This window comes from Plutella xylostella, chromosome 21 (assembly GCF_932276165.1).
Source record: "Plutella xylostella chromosome 21, ilPluXylo3.1, whole genome shotgun sequence".
Lineage (NCBI taxonomy): Eukaryota > Metazoa > Arthropoda > Insecta > Lepidoptera > Plutellidae > Plutella > Plutella xylostella.
Window position 1 is genome coordinate 9,784,808 of NC_064001.1, and position 16,514 is coordinate 9,801,321.

General features: G+C 39.2%; 4 protein-coding genes across 4 annotated transcripts in view; 2 read left to right on the plus strand and 2 right to left on the minus strand.

The window, feature by feature from the left end:
* Window positions 1-10,514, plus strand: part of LOC105385631 (Bloom syndrome protein homolog) — a 29,251-nt gene extending 18,737 nt beyond the window's left edge. Inside the window, exon 24 of the mRNA XM_048628762.1 lies at window positions 10,390-10,514. The gene's annotated coding sequence lies outside the window, so the exon portion shown is untranslated. The remainder of the gene's footprint in view (window positions 1-10,389) is intronic.
* LOC105385613 (sorbitol dehydrogenase) lies at window positions 999-8,647 on the minus strand. The gene is made up of 8 exons (XM_048628764.1): window positions 8,492-8,647; window positions 7,719-7,752; window positions 7,121-7,254; window positions 6,032-6,222; window positions 3,637-3,821; window positions 2,615-2,793; window positions 2,052-2,173; window positions 999-1,243 (listed from the first exon to the last, which is right to left on the minus strand). The coding sequence occupies exons 1-8, from the start codon at window positions 8,543-8,545 to the stop codon at window positions 1,066-1,068; spliced, it is 1,077 nt and encodes a 358-aa protein (XP_048484721.1). The 5' UTR covers window positions 8,546-8,647; the 3' UTR covers window positions 999-1,065.
* A 449-nt stretch (window positions 10,515-10,963) lies between the features above and the next one.
* LOC105385614 lies at window positions 10,964-11,961 on the plus strand. Its single transcript, XM_048628766.1, has 3 exons — window positions 10,964-11,046; window positions 11,375-11,525; window positions 11,840-11,961. The coding sequence occupies exons 1-3, from the start codon at window positions 11,042-11,044 to the stop codon at window positions 11,927-11,929; spliced, it is 246 nt and encodes an 81-aa protein (XP_048484723.1). The 5' UTR covers window positions 10,964-11,041; the 3' UTR covers window positions 11,930-11,961.
* A 5-nt stretch (window positions 11,962-11,966) lies between these two features.
* On the minus strand, window positions 11,967-16,504 carry LOC105388635 (serine/threonine-protein kinase RIO2). The gene is made up of 9 exons (XM_038116043.2): window positions 16,346-16,504; window positions 16,131-16,272; window positions 15,811-15,979; window positions 15,160-15,369; window positions 14,393-14,584; window positions 13,817-13,988; window positions 13,363-13,512; window positions 12,858-13,124; window positions 11,967-12,456 (listed from the first exon to the last, which is right to left on the minus strand). The coding sequence occupies exons 1-9, from the start codon at window positions 16,409-16,411 to the stop codon at window positions 12,310-12,312; spliced, it is 1,515 nt and encodes a 504-aa protein (XP_037971971.2). The 5' UTR covers window positions 16,412-16,504; the 3' UTR covers window positions 11,967-12,309.
* Window positions 16,505-16,514: the final 10 nt, after the last annotated feature.

Consider the following 16,514-nt stretch of genomic DNA (forward strand, 5'->3'; position numbering starts at 1 on the left):
TTAAAATGTAATTTCTGAGCTGGTCCTCGGGAATATGACAAAAGCAAAGACTGAATGTTAGTAAGATTAATGCTATTAATGAATTAATATGATTGTGTGTATAGTTTTCATTATTAATACGAGTTTTGTTCATTAAAATGTCTTGTACAAGAGGGAGGGAAACCTCTATAAATAATACCAATTTCGATTATAATTTAATATCTTTCCTTACCTTATTCAATTATCTATGTAAGTACTTATGTGTAAATTGTCTTGATTTTTTTAACTTAATAAAATGTAAATAAATTTTCTATTTTACTTTATCTGTGATCTATGTTTTTAAACCTAATGCAAGGAACATCTTCTCTAAAAACCAAATCATCATAATCAATTGACAAAATTGAAAAAAATTGAAAATTGAAAAATATGTATAGGTTTGGTAATTTAGGGTAAGTATGGAAAAAAGATGAAGAAACTTTTAACAAAACAAATAATCTGTAAATTTTATTTGTACTTTTGGTCATTATTTACATTGCACATAAACATAATTGAAACAAAAAACTTGTATGTAGGTAATTCTATAAAAGAAGTTAATTCTGTTATTTTACATTCAAACTGTTAATTGTTCAGACTTATAAGCTTTTGAATATAAAACAACATAAACAGCTAGTTATATATCAGTTGTATAAAATATAAAAATAAATTTACATCTGCATAATAGTAATGCAAAAAAATCGCAAATATCGGCAAGATATTGTATATTGCCATTGTATGCTACATAGTTATGCCATTAGCATACATAGCGTTTGCATCGTATGATGAATCCAATTGATATTCATAATCATAACATTATCTATCTTTTCAAAGGGTCAGGCAATTTATTTTCCACTACTACTCCAAATTAATCAATAAATACAATCCAATTACTCCAACCATAGATGAAAGAGCCAGGTACATTCTGACTCCTTATTCTACATATAACCAGGTTTAGACTAGTAACAAAAGTTTTACAGTAATGGACCATTGCACAAGTCCACATCAACATTTATTCCCAATCTAAACCCCTCACACACACACCAAACCAACCTAAAACTTCTTGACATTATTAGCGTCCCGTGGCTGCACGTGTATCATGACCTTGATGCCGTCGCCGCGGCGGGCGGTCTCGTAGGCCTGAAGTGTCTCCTCCATGCTGAAGTGGTGGGTCACTAGCGGCTTCACGTCGATCAGGCCTGAGGACACCATGCTCAGGGCTATTGGGTACCTGTGGGTGTTGGGGGGAGGTTAGAAGTGTTGGGGTATGGTTGCGGGAAGAAATCTGGCGTTGTAATTCGAGTCTAAAGATATGAATAGACATACGATAGAAAGGTAAGTACTCATTAGTCGTTTAAATGTTATGAGAAAATTTCCTTGAAATTACAAGGAGAGTTTTTAAAATTATAAGCTACTTACTATGTAGGACTGTAGGTAGTAAATATAGCTACAAACATAATGTGTTGATTTGATAAAGATGTAATATTCATAATACGACGGTGCCGGTGGTCTTATCGTGTTTATTGCAGTGTTTGTAAGTGTCAATATGTAAATCATAATAACATAAACCCGCTTTATCTCCAATGCTATGTAAGATGTTGGATTGCCTATGTACATTAATACTAAGATCCACTATGTCTCTACATACTCGTACAGTGCTCCAAAATTGATAATGCGCATAGAAATCTTTGACAGATCGGTGGTTTTCGATTATGTGACACATGATATTGACTCCTATTTCTTTCGAACAAGGTGCAAAACGCAAGTGTTTTTTTAAGGCTCATACGATTTAATCATTCGGGTGTGAAGATCTGCATGTGCATTATTAATTTTGGACAAGTGTACATATAATGGCTACCTCTACAGGAAGCCATTATCCAGTCATTGTGAAACAGGTCCTTAGTAGTGTATGTATAGAACTCGATATTCTAGGCATAGGATGTTTCAAATAGGTCTAGTACAGATGATTGTAATCGTCAACTATTTCCAAGCCATCCATAGGAGCGGTATATACCAAACAAAACAACAATAATACTAACTCATTAACATATCGGAAGATGCCTCGTATGTCGACCTCCCTTGCGACGGCGCCGGCCAGAGGCACCGTCAGCTCGGGGCTGCCCATGCCCACTAGCACCGCTACTCCGCCGGATTTGGTGGCCTGTGGAGGTGAGAAACAGCATAGGTATATTGGACTTCTTCTTAGCGTTCACGGTTGAAATAAGGCAAAATATTAAATAGTTACAGGCGGTCGAATGGACTCCAATTATACTATCATAGACGTCACGCCAAGTGTCGTACACTACAAGCAATAGCAAGGTGACTTAGATCAATCTATTAATAGTTGCACCCAGGAGCGAATAAGGTGCAGACATACTTACGTAACGGATGAGCTCAATAGAGCTCCAATCAGCTCATAATAACCTTGCACACTGCACACTGCCTGACCTACGTCTGGGTACCTACGTACTACTCAGAGAGTTATTCCCAGTTATTCCTTTTATTTGGTAAAGCATCTGACACTTACTTCAAGAAATAATACATCAACGGTCCACATTAGGTACCAGGAGCGAATGAAATACAGGAATCATAATTATCTTACTAGTAGCGCTCCCCGCACGGTAGCCTGCGCCCCGCTGGCATCAATACTGATGTCTGGATGAGTGCCCATCAGCTCATGCACTTTGCGCACTAAGTCCGCCTCAGACAGGTCTCGGGTTACCAGGAGAGTATGGTTCGCTCCCAGCTTAGCGGCGAAGTCCAGGCGGGATTGTAGGATGTCTGCAACAGTAGGCGTTTGTGGTTAGTAAGAGGTTTGTTTAATTCATAAGGAATACCTGCAGTACCATTCGGTTCATACGATTTTGAATCCCAGTCATTCAAAGAAGTGATTGAACCTGTCAGTAAGAAAGCGATTTATCCTCTGTACTTATAGTCAGCAAGAGTATCGTAAGTAACGTATCACCCGTCACTCCCATCAGTAGGTCATAATTTTTATTTTATTTTATTTTATTATATTGGTACACAAACAGTTATAAGAATACAGAGTTTCAAACATATACAATATGAGGTTACATTTCCTTCCTATAACCGACGAGAGTGCACACTTCAGTTTAATTATTAAATTTTGAAAATATTAGCTAAGAGCTAGTTATCACTACAGTATAACATGCAGGTACGATAATTTAATAAAAAATATATAAGAATTAATATAGCAACCTGTAAATAATTAGTTATCAGATATTGACAGTTTGGCAAGTGCCCTTTTGAAGGTGGAAAGTGGCTGTCCCAAGATATCGATAAACTTATTTTCACTAACGAGATCATTGTACAAGCGGCATGCCCTGTGCAAAGGATTGTAAAAAGCAGCATTTATTGTTGTGGAAGGTATTCTAAAAAGTTTAGGATTTCTGAGTCTGTAATTTGTATTTATTTCAATCTGTTCAAGTAGAGAGGTGTGTGAGATGTTATTTGTTATCTTATAAAGCATTAACAGAGATAAATAAATAGATGTTTGCCCTGGCGTGACCAATGATATTCCTTTGCTGACTGTACTTACAGCTACTTACCGACTCAAATACCATAGTAAACCATCAACAAACAATATGGCTACAAACTACTAACCAGTAATAAGTATATTACTCGCGCCCATAGCGCGGGCGGCTAACAGCGTCACCAGGCCGATGGGCCCGGCGCCCAGCACTAGCACGCTGGCGCCGGCCGTCACCCCGCCGCGCCGGCACGCGTGGATGCCCACGGAGAGAGGTTCGAGGAGCGCGCCTTCTTCCATGGAGACGTGGTCGGGGAGTCTGAGGGAGGGAGAGATGGGTTGGGTGATTTGGTAGGGTTACGATGGGTTTGGAAATCAAAGGGAGTTCTTATTAATAAAGAGAAATTGTGCTGCGTAGGAGACCCGTGCCCCAGCAGTGGGGACGTGATGGGTCGCGATGATGATGATGATGTGCTGCGTAAGGAAAGATGTATGATTCATTAATATAAACTCAAACTCAAATTTTTTTATTCATCGTACAAATATAAAATTTTCTGATGAACGTCAATTTTTACAAATTACTCTCCGTTCGGATAAGGGGGGGCTCTTTCTGTCTAAGGAGAAGAACGGAGGCAAGAAACTCCTGAGCCATCTTTTCAAAAAAAGACTTAAAACTAGTTGGTATACAATACATATAAGCTTAATAATTATTATTATTATAATATGAGCAGAGCTAACTACTTATCACAGCCATGCATTAACGTCCTCTAAGTAATCATCAATTTTATAATAAGCTTTTTTACTGAGTTTCTCTTTAATGTAACACTTAAACTTATTCTCTGGCATTTGAGCAACTTCTGCTGGAAGCTTATTATAAAATCTAATACAGTACCCTAAAAACGATTTATTAACTTTCGCCAGACGCATCGCTGGAAAAGCCAGCTTATGCTTGTTCCTAGTATTAATGTCATGATTACTGCCAATTGTATCAAAAGTTGAAATATTCTTTCGTACATACATTAAATTGGAAAAAATGAACTGACATGGAACTGTAAGGATGTTAATTTCTTTAAATAGTTCTCTCAATGAATCCCTGGAACCAAGTTTGTATATAGAGCGGATGGCTCTTTTCTGTAATACAAATATAGTTTCAATATCAGCTGCTCTACCCCAAAGCAAAATGCCATACGATAATAAGCTGTGGAAATAACTAAAGTAAACTAATCTGGCGGTTTCAACGTCGGTCAGCTGTCTAATTTTCCGTACAGCAAAAGCTGCGGAGCTCAACCTTCCAGACAATTTTTCAATGTGAGGTCCCCACTGTAACTTTGAATCTATAGTCATCCCAAGAAAGACAGTATCATTAACTAGGTCCAATTTATTCCCATCTAGAATAATGTTAGTATCGCATTGTCTAACATTCGGCAGTGTAAATTTAATACATTTCGTTTTCTTAGAATTCAATAGAAGATTATTAACGGTAAACCAATCGTGTATGTCAGATAGAATTGAATTAATTTCATTAAAATTATTTTCTCTTCTTTTAACTTTAAAAAGCAAAGAAGTATCGTCAGCAAATAAAACTATATTAGTCAATTTTTCAACCATAAAAGGCAAGTCATTAATATAAATGAGGAATAAAAATGGTCCTAGAATAGATCCTTGAGGGACGCCTATTTTTACATGAGCCCCCTGTGATTTAGTATTGTTAATATCGACCCTTTGTTGTCTCTTGTCTAAATATGAAGATATCAAATCTAAAGCCTTTCCTCCTATTCCATAGTATCTAAGTTTCGAAATTAAAGTCTGATGGTCTACACAATCAAACGCCTTCGACAGATCACAGAAGACTCCAATAGCATCGTGATGGTCTTCCCAGGCGTCAAATATGTGCTTAATCAACGCAGTACCGGCATCGGCTGTTGATTTGCCTTTTGTATATAATATCACATAGGTACCTGTCGCAGAAGTCAGCTGCATGTTTATAGTTCATAGTACACCACCAACCATAGAGTATATTTTTCCAACAACATGTCGTGGTAGCGGGCGTGAAATGTGAAGGAACAAGAGTGCTTGGTGAACATAAGGTACCAGGGCCACATACTTTTAGCAGAAGTCAGCCGCACGCTTTTGTAGTAGCGCACTAAGTTGCCAAGGAATGCTGTGTGAATAAGGAGTAGAGAAGTGTGAGAGCTTAATTATTAAAGGTACTAGGACCACATACTTATAACAAAAGTCAGCGGCATGTTTATAATATCGCACTAAGTTCCCGTGGAAGGGCGGGGTGGCGCAGAAAGCGATGTCGGGGCATAGATGGTAGCGGCCGGTCTTGCAGAACTCACACACGCAAATTTGGAGGAAGAGTGGTTGATGAACATAAGGTACCAGGACCACATACTTGTAGCAGAAGTTAGCCGCATGCTTTTGTAGTAGGTAGCGCACAAGTTGCCATTGAAAGGTTGCGTTAAGTAAGGAAGGAAGTAGAGGAAGATGAGTGTTAAATGAATATAAAGTACCAGGACCACATACTTGTAACAGAAGTCAGCGGCATGTTTGTAATATCGCACTAAGTTCCCGTGGAAGGGCGGCGTGGCGCAGAACGCGATGTCGGGGCACAGGTGGTAGCGGCCGGTCTTGCAGAACTCACACACGCGGCACGGGACGCCCGGCTCGATGGCCACGCGGTCGCCGGGCTTGAGGTTCTTCACTTTTGAACCGATCTGGTAATAATAAGAGAAGAGGTGTTATTTCAAATGGTGAATAGAATACAATAGGCACACAAGTCGTTAAATAGCAATAGGTAGGTACCATTGTATTTGAAGGTAAAATGTAAATTAATTTTATAGAATTTATTAGTAATCTTGCTTTATAAATAATTATTAATGTTAATGTTATTTAATCAAAAATATGGGTTATGACCTGGAATAAATAAATTTATTATTATTATTATTGTTTCACGTAGGGAAAAACGAGAGCAAACATTATTTCAGGAGAACACAATATTTTCCAGGGATTTATAAAACTTTCATAATGGGAATTTACCACGTAGCTATGGCATAAGTAATAGGTACCTACATCATAAAGTTTTATTTCATAAAAATAAACAAACAACTGTTGCATGCCTAATCTTTCTGTTTATCACTTGTAGTTAAGCACTTGTTTTAATAGGTAAAATGATAATGTTTATAGCTATTTGGCTACCAGCATTATCTTAATTGTCTCTTCAGTTTCTTACCTACTTATTCATTATTATTATTAGCCATGTAAACCCATAAAAGAAAAGGTGTTATAATAAGTAAGGTATAAAAAAGCATGTGCGTATGTGTATCTCTGTCCCCAAAACGGATAGGTAGGATTAGGATGAGCTAATGATAAATTAACTTCGGCTTAACTTAACATAGATGGACTGTCTCTATCATTTTAAACTCAAATAATAAGTAGGTATGTTAATTTCTATATCTTCCATGACCGTCACACTTTAAACATTGACGTAAGTTTGTTAAAATCTATTGCATAAAATAATAGTAACTACCTACTATACCTAGTTTTTTTTTTTTACTCCTAACATCTGATACTTAGACAATTTCTTCCTTAATAATTTCCACCATTTCCACCAACCTTAGCCACGACCCCCGACGCCTCGTGCCCCATGACCATGGGCTCCTTCAAGACGAAGTGTCCGCAGGCGCCGGTCTGCCAGTAGTGCACGTCGGAGCCGCAGATGCCCACACAGTCCATGCGGAGAAGGACCTCTGTGGGAGGAGGAGAGTACTCTGTGAACGTATGTTGTCCTGGTAGGTTTAGTGACAATTTTTCTATAGTCGGTTAGATCGTAACCAGGCATTGGTTCATCAATTATACGTCATCTCCATACTAAATTCTTGACAGATGTGTCAAAAGTCAACCAATAATCCATGGTTATGCTTTAACCCACTATGGCGAAATTAGCACTTTAACCCCCTTATTCATAAAAAAGTTACTGGACGCTTTAGCTATTGAACTGTTTTGTCACTCTCTGTCAAAGAACAAATTGTCCTCTGAAAGACGTAACTACAGTACCTACCTACCTAACTATTTTGTGATTTGTCCCTCATCAGGAATACCTGCCGGCTTCCGGCGGTTTAAGCTAGTCGGCCCAGCATTGGGGGACGTGCCACATTTGGTTTTCAGTAGGTTAGGTAGGTACTTGTTGGTAGTTATACCGGCAGAAACTTACCATCATCGGCTATTTCAGGGATCTTTGTTTGAACCTGTAGAGAATAAAAATACAAATCATTAATCTGCTAAGTACTTCGGTTTAAGTTTTAATAGTTTATCTTTTATTGACATGGTTCTAATGAACTGTATACCTAGGTAGGTTTCTGACGGGTGTTATAGTGTTATCCTAACTAATATTATAAATGCGAAAGTAACCGTGTCTGTCTGTCTGTCTGTTACTCTTTCACGCCAAAACTACTGAACGGATTTTAATGAAATTTGTATACATACTGTCTAGACCCTGGGAAAGAACATAGGCTAATTTTTATCCCGGAATTCCCACGGGAAAACCTTTTAAGGCGAAGCGAAGCGCGCGGGAACAGCTAGTATTTAATAATTTCAAAATTATAGTAACTTATTACTGAACTCAACTAGTTATATTACTATCAGATTATTATCTAATCATATCGTCGTTCAAATAACAAACAATAGTTTTGTCCAAATTATCGATTTAATTAGTAGTGACATGATTCCATAATAACAGCAACAGTTCATTCAGATTCTGAACACTGAATCAAACAGGGAGAATATTAGAGGTCAAGTTTACGCAAACAAACGCACACATCCAAACACAATATGCAAAATACAGCGTACAGCGGTCACCTATAGAATTTGCATAGCTTCATTAAAATGACCGACAGGACGCACAGTTGAAGATTACCCAAATATACGCGAGTTGGCGGCAACCCAACTTTATTCTAAATTCAAAATTTGTATAATTTTCTTACGTACCAGCTGTAAATCCTTGGGCTTCAACAGCAAAGCGGTGAGGTTGTCCTGCGACATGTTGATACTCCTCGTTTCACGCGTGCGCACTGGCCACTTGTCAGCTGTCAACTAGATACGCGTGTGTGGCGCGAGCTTTACGTATAAACTACTCGCTAAGTAGATTGTACAGTTGTCGTCTCGGAATAACAAGATAGTAGGTACACATGTACCTACCTACACGTATTATAGACATATTTATCGACGATTAGCATGCTTGTCTGATGGCATTTATGGTTTAATTTGCATAAGTATTTTTTAAACTACATAGGCACTACCTACCTACTTACCTAGCGACGAGACGTCTTAATATTGAAAATAGTAATCAATCATTATAGCATAGTATTAACCGATAACCGTTGTGGTAGACGAGTTCTAGAGTGGAGACCACGAACTGGCAATGGAGGTAATGTCGGCCATCAGGCCGCTGGACCGACTTGGATGAGGATTGCTGTGGCATAGACTAATACTGGGATAAGGACAGCGTTTTGGTACTCCTTGGAAGGGCCTATATCCAGCAGGGGAACGTCAGGGAACAAGGTATTGTTGGCTCATCATATGATGTACCTACCATCATGAATAACATAAGTAGGTAGCTCTAAGCGGATATACCTTAGTCAAACTGGAAACTTTAACTACATACCTATTAAGCACCTCTTGTCTATCATTATTATCATCATCCTTATGTGTTGGAGTGGATACTTACAATAGTTGCATAATTTGAGTAAATAAATTTATTAATTATCATAATCATAAAACACAGTGGGCTCGCGATAAGCAAGCAAATAGGAAAAACGCTGCTTTATTATAATTTTATTTGTCACCGTCTAATCTGTTATCTCGACATTTTATCAAGTCAAGGTCAACAGGCTGGCTGAGAGCAATGTACTCTTAAAAATATTCGTCTTGTCTGTTTGTATATCGGTCGGTGTGCAGTACTAAGGTTCCCGTCCATACAAACGAAAGTCACACAGCTTCAACACTCGTGGTTTTTATTTTAGTTAAATAATTTTCATAAAATATGCCACTTATAAGTATGTATAGTTGCATACCCTACATGTATTTTCAAGTTAATGTTGATAATTCCTACGACGATACGGGTTGCGGCGCAGCCTATACAGTCTGTTACATAATACGGGTTTAATGTAGGTAGGTACTTAACAAATGCAACAGATATCCAAAATTAAGATATTAAAATGCCATTTGGCTATCAGATCAATCTACAGATATTACTACAACTAGGTGAACTAGGTAGGTCCACAAACGACACACATAACCATGCACAGAGCAGTGGTATTTACCTTGATAGTTTCAAACATTTTTATATTAGTTCAGAATACCAACTTCATCCCAACACATTTGTTCATGAAGAGAGTTGGACCTTGTTACAATGAGCCGAAGGTCGCAGTTAGCCTGTCCGAATTCAGCATTTCAAGAAATACATACAATTTCACGTTGAACGGTGAAATTAATATTTCAAGAGATATTGAAAACGAGTGGACTGTGAAAGTAAGTATATGGTATTGATAATGTCAGAAGCATTCTGAGTTTCACATTAATTGGGTTTCATTCATGAGGAGTAAGAAGCGATGGTAGGAAGACTAGAACGTGGTTCTGAATAGGAGTGCAGTTATGGGAATCGACATACTGATAACAACTTAGACCCTTGGGTTATTTTATTATGAAGTTGCAGAAATGAACACCTCCCAAAATATAGAAAAGAATATAAAATAGAAGAACGTTAGTAAGACGTGCGTAACGTTGAGAGTTGAAACTATGTATAAAATCCAACGTAAGAAATCTGAAACGTAACCTAATCCAAATCAGCTCCCTTTTCCATTTCCCTGAACCCTTCCTTTTTCCAGGCGTTTCTCCAGAAGTGCCAGGACATCCGTAACCTGGACACGTGCGACCACTACCGCTCCTTCATGCTGGTGAAGACGGGCTGCGAGGCTGACGATGATGACGATGACGACGAGCAGGCCTACCTCCAGCTGTTCAAGTTTATTGAGCCTACGTAAGCCTTACCGACCTAACTTCTTTCTATTTACTGCAAATACATAATAACATACCTATGTTGTATACCTGTGCGGTGTTAGCTCAGTTGGGTAAGCGCCCGCGCTTCTCACGCCAGAGATACGGGTTCGAATCCCGGCGCTGACATGTACCAATTAGTTCTTTGGAAATTAAGTACAATGTATTCCATTTTACGGTGAAGGAAACATGGTGACCACATCAAGATTCTAAATGTGTACCCTTAGTACATTGCACTCATTCAAAAACGACCATACGGCTCTCTGACTACCCCTTGGGGATTACAGTCGTGTATGCTTACAGCCTGGAAAGAGAAGAAATTAATAGGCACCCGTTATCGTTTAAGTTAGTGCGTAAGCACCACAGATATGTGGTGAGGACCATCAAAACAGTCATGATAATAGTCTAAAGGCCGAGTTCAACTTGTCAGAAGTTATCGTTTATGTTGATAAGCAGAGCGTCGTCAGCCAGTACACACCCAAAATGATGTAATTATAATACCTATAAATAACTTAATATAGGTACAAGGGTCGAAAAAAGAAAAGTATGTATTCAAAAACTACCTACGTTATAGAGACTACTTGTATCTACTGAAAATATTGGTGGGTTTAACATTACTCCACGTATTATCCATCCACAGGATGTAGTGTGGTGTGGATATCACTTCTGTTTCTGTCACATACCTACCTATGTTCCAGTCACACACATATATACAGGGTGTCTCAAAAGTCAATGACATGCCATGGAGGGCTGACAGGCCAGCTCAGAAGTGACCAGAACAGATCGCAATATGACCTTAGTAAAAGTCTATTTCAGCTTATCCTGTCCAATAACGGCGGGCACATACAAGCTGCAGTCCTACCCGTACAACACTCGCGACAACCACCTGACGGGCGAGTCCAAGATCTCCACCAGCATGTACGGGTATACCTTCCGACTGGAGGGATATGATATATCTGATGAGAAGGTCAGTAGTACAGTAAGGGGCAGAGAAACCTTACCTCACTCATAAGCATTATTTATTACTATGAGAGGGCGGTCTGCCCCGAGAACTAGCGCGACGGAGAATTTTGCTCGTCTTGACGTACGTGTCTTGCGCACCGTGCTGGGCTAGCAGAATGTTGGTCATTGGACTCTCACGCTCTTTATGGTGCCTATTCACTATGCAGATACTGCGCTGATGTGAACGAAATCCGTTCCTCATAAGTTATGCTATGTTGATAAAAATCCATTGCAAAACTAGTATGAACACCCTGTACCGATAGTTTTTTTTTATTTCAGATCCTCTGCGTGGATTCAACGCTTCAGCTCGTATATCTTCGTAAAAATGAATTCGTGGAAGAAGAAGAGGATAATGTTGAAGATCCATGATGTAATTAGTAAAAAAAAACAATGAAACAAATAAGAATTTAAATAACGATTACAATATATTTTATTTCATCGTAATGCCTATGGTACTTGATATCAGTATATGTTATACCCCTTGGGGTAAGTATATTCGCGACACAGTTGTTTCGCTGAATATTTCAATACATAAAAGATGGTAATATACCTATGTATTTAACTATGGAAAATTCCCTACCACATGCCCACGTTTATACAGAAAAGCGGCGGCCATTTTCTATTCATGCTCGGGAAATTCCATCGGCTTTCGTATCGCATGCCTGCCAATGCCAAAAATGGGGTAACCTAACCTAACTTAAGTATGCGGTAGGGAATTTTCTTTAATAACATCAGTAACCCCAGTATGTTCACTCGTCCCAGCCCCACAGTCCGTGGCTCTCCCGGATGGTCTCCTTGTTGTCGCGTCTGGAGCGCGTGGCGGCGCTGGCCTCGCCCTTCGCCACCGCCTTCTTACGCTCCATGCGCTTCTGGCGGGACTCCAGGTTCTTCTTTACCTGGGGATAAGGATTTAGGATTAGGATTTCATTATTGTTTTAGGTACAAAAACTGGCCAGAGAGAGTTAATATCATATACGGTAAGTACTCGTATGTGAAAAATATAAGAATATAGAAAAAGGATATACATATTATGAATGGGGCGTGTGTTAAAAATGATAATAGACAGAAAATAAGGAGCAGAAACTTACGTTTTAAATATATTGATTCTTGAATGTAAATAAAAATGTTCTAGATATATTTATTGAGGTTATCACTTTTCAGTAATTTTAAGAAAATAGTAGGTGTACATTCCTACACTGAAAATCATGTTTTTGAAGAAAAAAATGTACCTACCCGGTGACTTAATGAAGACAATTAATAAAATAAAATAGCCGTGCTATAACTTAGCGCAACATACCTGTTCCTTCACCACCTCCGGCGCTATGGTGCTAGCAGACGTATACGACCTCATAGACCTCACGTCCGACAGAGCCTTCTCCACCATCGCTAGTCTATACTTCTGTGACGTCTTGTCTACAACCTCCGCTGGGACTAGCTCCGGTACTGTGTCTTCCTCTTCAGAAGGGTTCGGGTTCGATGGTTTGTCTTGTATGGTGAGAGTGATGGCTTTGGTGGCGAGTGAGTCGAGCGCGCGCTGTTCATCGTTTTGGATTGACGTGTCCACCTGCGGAAGTAAATTGTGGTATGATGATTATGAGTGTTTTGTTTTCATATAAAATCGTGGTCATCTATGCTAAGGACCACCAGCAAAGAAACTGGCCAATATAAGCTATGATATCCATACATAGTATCTGATTGATAACATCGCAGTTTAAAGAAACGCCGTTCTATAAGAAGATTAAAAATTAATAAATTGATCGTTAATTTCAGCCAAAGATAATTTCCTCCACACGCCCCCTCACCTCTTTCCTCATCCTCTCCAGCTCGTCCTCAGTATACTTCCTGGCGTCCTCTCTCGTCCGCTCGCTGTCCTCGGCGTCCTCACGAGGCGCGTCCTCGTCCTCGGGGTCACTGCCCTCGTCCGAGCTAACGGCAAGGCCGATACCCATTTGCTGGAACAAGGGGCACGTTAGAAAACAAAAATAAAAATATTGCTGAAACTTTTTTACACTCACGCTAAAGATAATTACTTATATTAATACAACACTTTCGGCAAAAGATGCCATGCTCAGCATGTGCTGCCGTAAACAGAAGAATGTTCTGTGGCAGCGCTATTTTTAGCATGATCCTGTTACATTATAATTGAACGGATTTAACACTAATTAGTACATACTAACGTGCTACTGTGTAGTGCCATCTCTCTCGCACTCACCTCCATCATCTACTACAGTATAGCTCTGTCTCTCTCGCACTCACCTCGAGCAGTGCGTCGTCTACGTCCTTAGCTCGGAGGTACCCAGAGCATGCTATCTCGCGGTCCATCGTGTCGTCTCGCTCTAGGTCGCTGAACCTCGGCCACGTCTCGCTCTCGAAGCCGAAGCGTTTTTTGAAGAACTCGCGGATGCATTTCACGTCGCGGTCGAAGTAACTGTGGATTTACATAGACATCGTTGATCAATTAGTCTTTGTCAATTAATACGCTACGAAAGGGAAGTAAAAGATTTCATGTAGACATTTGATTAAATCTCCATTAAAATCTTGCTGGATTTTGTCTGAACTCTTTACTTTTTGGATTTCCACAAACACAACAAAGTAATAAATAGCGATGAACCCTTATAACTTTAGTGAACATTAGAAACTAGAAACATGTCAACTCTTTCAACAGAAAACGGCTGGACCATTTTTCATGAAAATTGACAAGTAATAAGTTGACACATAGCCCATCCATAGGATACTTTCTATCCCTGAATTCCCACGGGAAAACCTTTTAAGGCAAAGCACAACCTTTGGGAAAAGCTAGCGCTAAAATAAAAGAAAACATAACAAACTCACAGCTCAGCATTAGGATGGCTAGTAGACACCATTTGCGGGAAGTCGATCACAATCGGCTGTCCTTCCTCATCAATCATGATGTTGAACTCATTGTAGTCTCCGTGGATGACCCCGCAGTTGCCCAGACGTACTATGAGGGACATGAGGTTGTCGTACAGGCCTTCTACGTCTGGGACTGATGTTACGTGTGTGCTGTGGGGTAGAGGGAATTGGTGTTGTAGTGATGGATTGAATTAAAGGATATTTTGACTGAAAAATACGCCACAACACACCAGTGGCCAAACAGCAGTCTAAACAGTGGGTTTCTCGGGGTGAATCGGCGCCAAAGAAGGCCAAGGTGGGTATTTTGATGACCTCGAGAAACCTCATTTATTGGAAGTGATAAAAAAATTGCAGAAACGTTGGACAAAGTGTATAGAGCTCAAAGAAGACTATGTTGAAAAATAAAATTATCAAAAAACCAGTATTTTCTTCAAAAAGTCACGGACTTATTGACCCGCCCTCAGGGCGTAGGAAATATGCTTTGGACCACCACTGATTTAGGTCTATTAGAGTCATGTAAAAAAAATCTAAATTCTTTTCACCATCTTACTAATTGACATTTTTAGGACATAGCTGTAAGCCTACCAAGCAAACACAATGGTCTTAGTTGGCTTGTTTAAAATTTATTCTTGGCTCTCTCTCTAGGATTTTAGGAACATATCACGTCATAAAAGTAACTTTTAAGAAAAACTACTTAAATCTCTACCTACGAAAACACAACTCACAGGGGTCCTCCATGCACTAGATCCATGACAACGCAATGTCTGTTGAAGTCTATCGGCTTGGGCACCGGGAACCCGCGGTCGTACAGTGCCTTCATGTATGCAAACTCCTTGGTGGCCGAGATCCGGGACAGGTACAACCAGGACGCCTTGTTGCGGTGCGCGTGGTAGTCTCTCTTGTCTTTTATGTTACGGAAGCAGGTGCGGCCCAGTCTGTAATCACATCATGAGAAGATTCTTCTCTGTAGAGCATGTTTGTAATGGGTAGTACATCTAGATTATTAATATTATATTTGGTTGATCAAGCAAGATAGCACAGCAGGAGGATGTTATTAAATATTGTAATAGAGATTGTTTTCTTAGCTTTCCAGAGAAATGAATGTAAGAATAACACCTCACTCATTCACCAATACATCTATAATCTAATAATATTATAAATCTAATATAATTCCTGTGCCTCCTGCAGGTTGAATGGTAGAAATTGCTTTTAGCATTACATCCACCCTTTCTACTTTCATTTTGTAATATTTGTACAATAAAGAGGTAGTTAAATGAATAAAATATACTTAATAAACAATTATATGACAAATCTTAACTTAATAAAAAATTATACTTTCTATACTTAATAAAAATTATGACAAATCCTTTAGCTACCTGTGTAGTTTCAAACACAATGGCTTGTGGTCTTCGTCAGCCACTGTGTAGATGTTGGACTCCTTGCCCACTCCAATCTGGTTGCCGAATGATGCAATAACCTTTCTGTTTGTGAGTGCCTTCAAGGCCAGGTAGTCGTAGCCAGCATTGGTAAGACGATATCCATCATCTAGAAAAATATTTTTTATTTTCATACAGACATGTTTTTTTGTATATAGAGGATAAAAGGTTGGAAGGAGGTCATAATGGGAGTACGATAGTTCGGAAAAAGGGTTAAAGGATCTTGTGAATTGAAGTATTTGCACAAAAACTGTACTTACATTGTTTACCACGTTCATAAGTTAGCAGTCTGTGTTTACAAAGTTCTCTCATCAGCTTGTGGACACCGCCATGTCTGAGGTTAGCAATGGAAGCCACTAGTGACCCTGGCACTATTTCGTGATTCTTCATACCCATTTCCACCTAGAAATCAACACGTACATGTAGTTAAGAGGTTATGGTGACTATGTAGGTAATAAAATGCACTTTAGCTTACCGCAGTCAAAACCCTGAAGTCTTCACCGGTGAGGTATCGCAGCATAGCAACATCTAGCTTCCCCATGGTGGTTGAATTGTTTTGTTTCTTATTTCATCACCAAAATAACGAAGGTAAACATTCACCAACGTGATTATTTACGTAAAAAAAGTAAAAATTGTGTTCATAG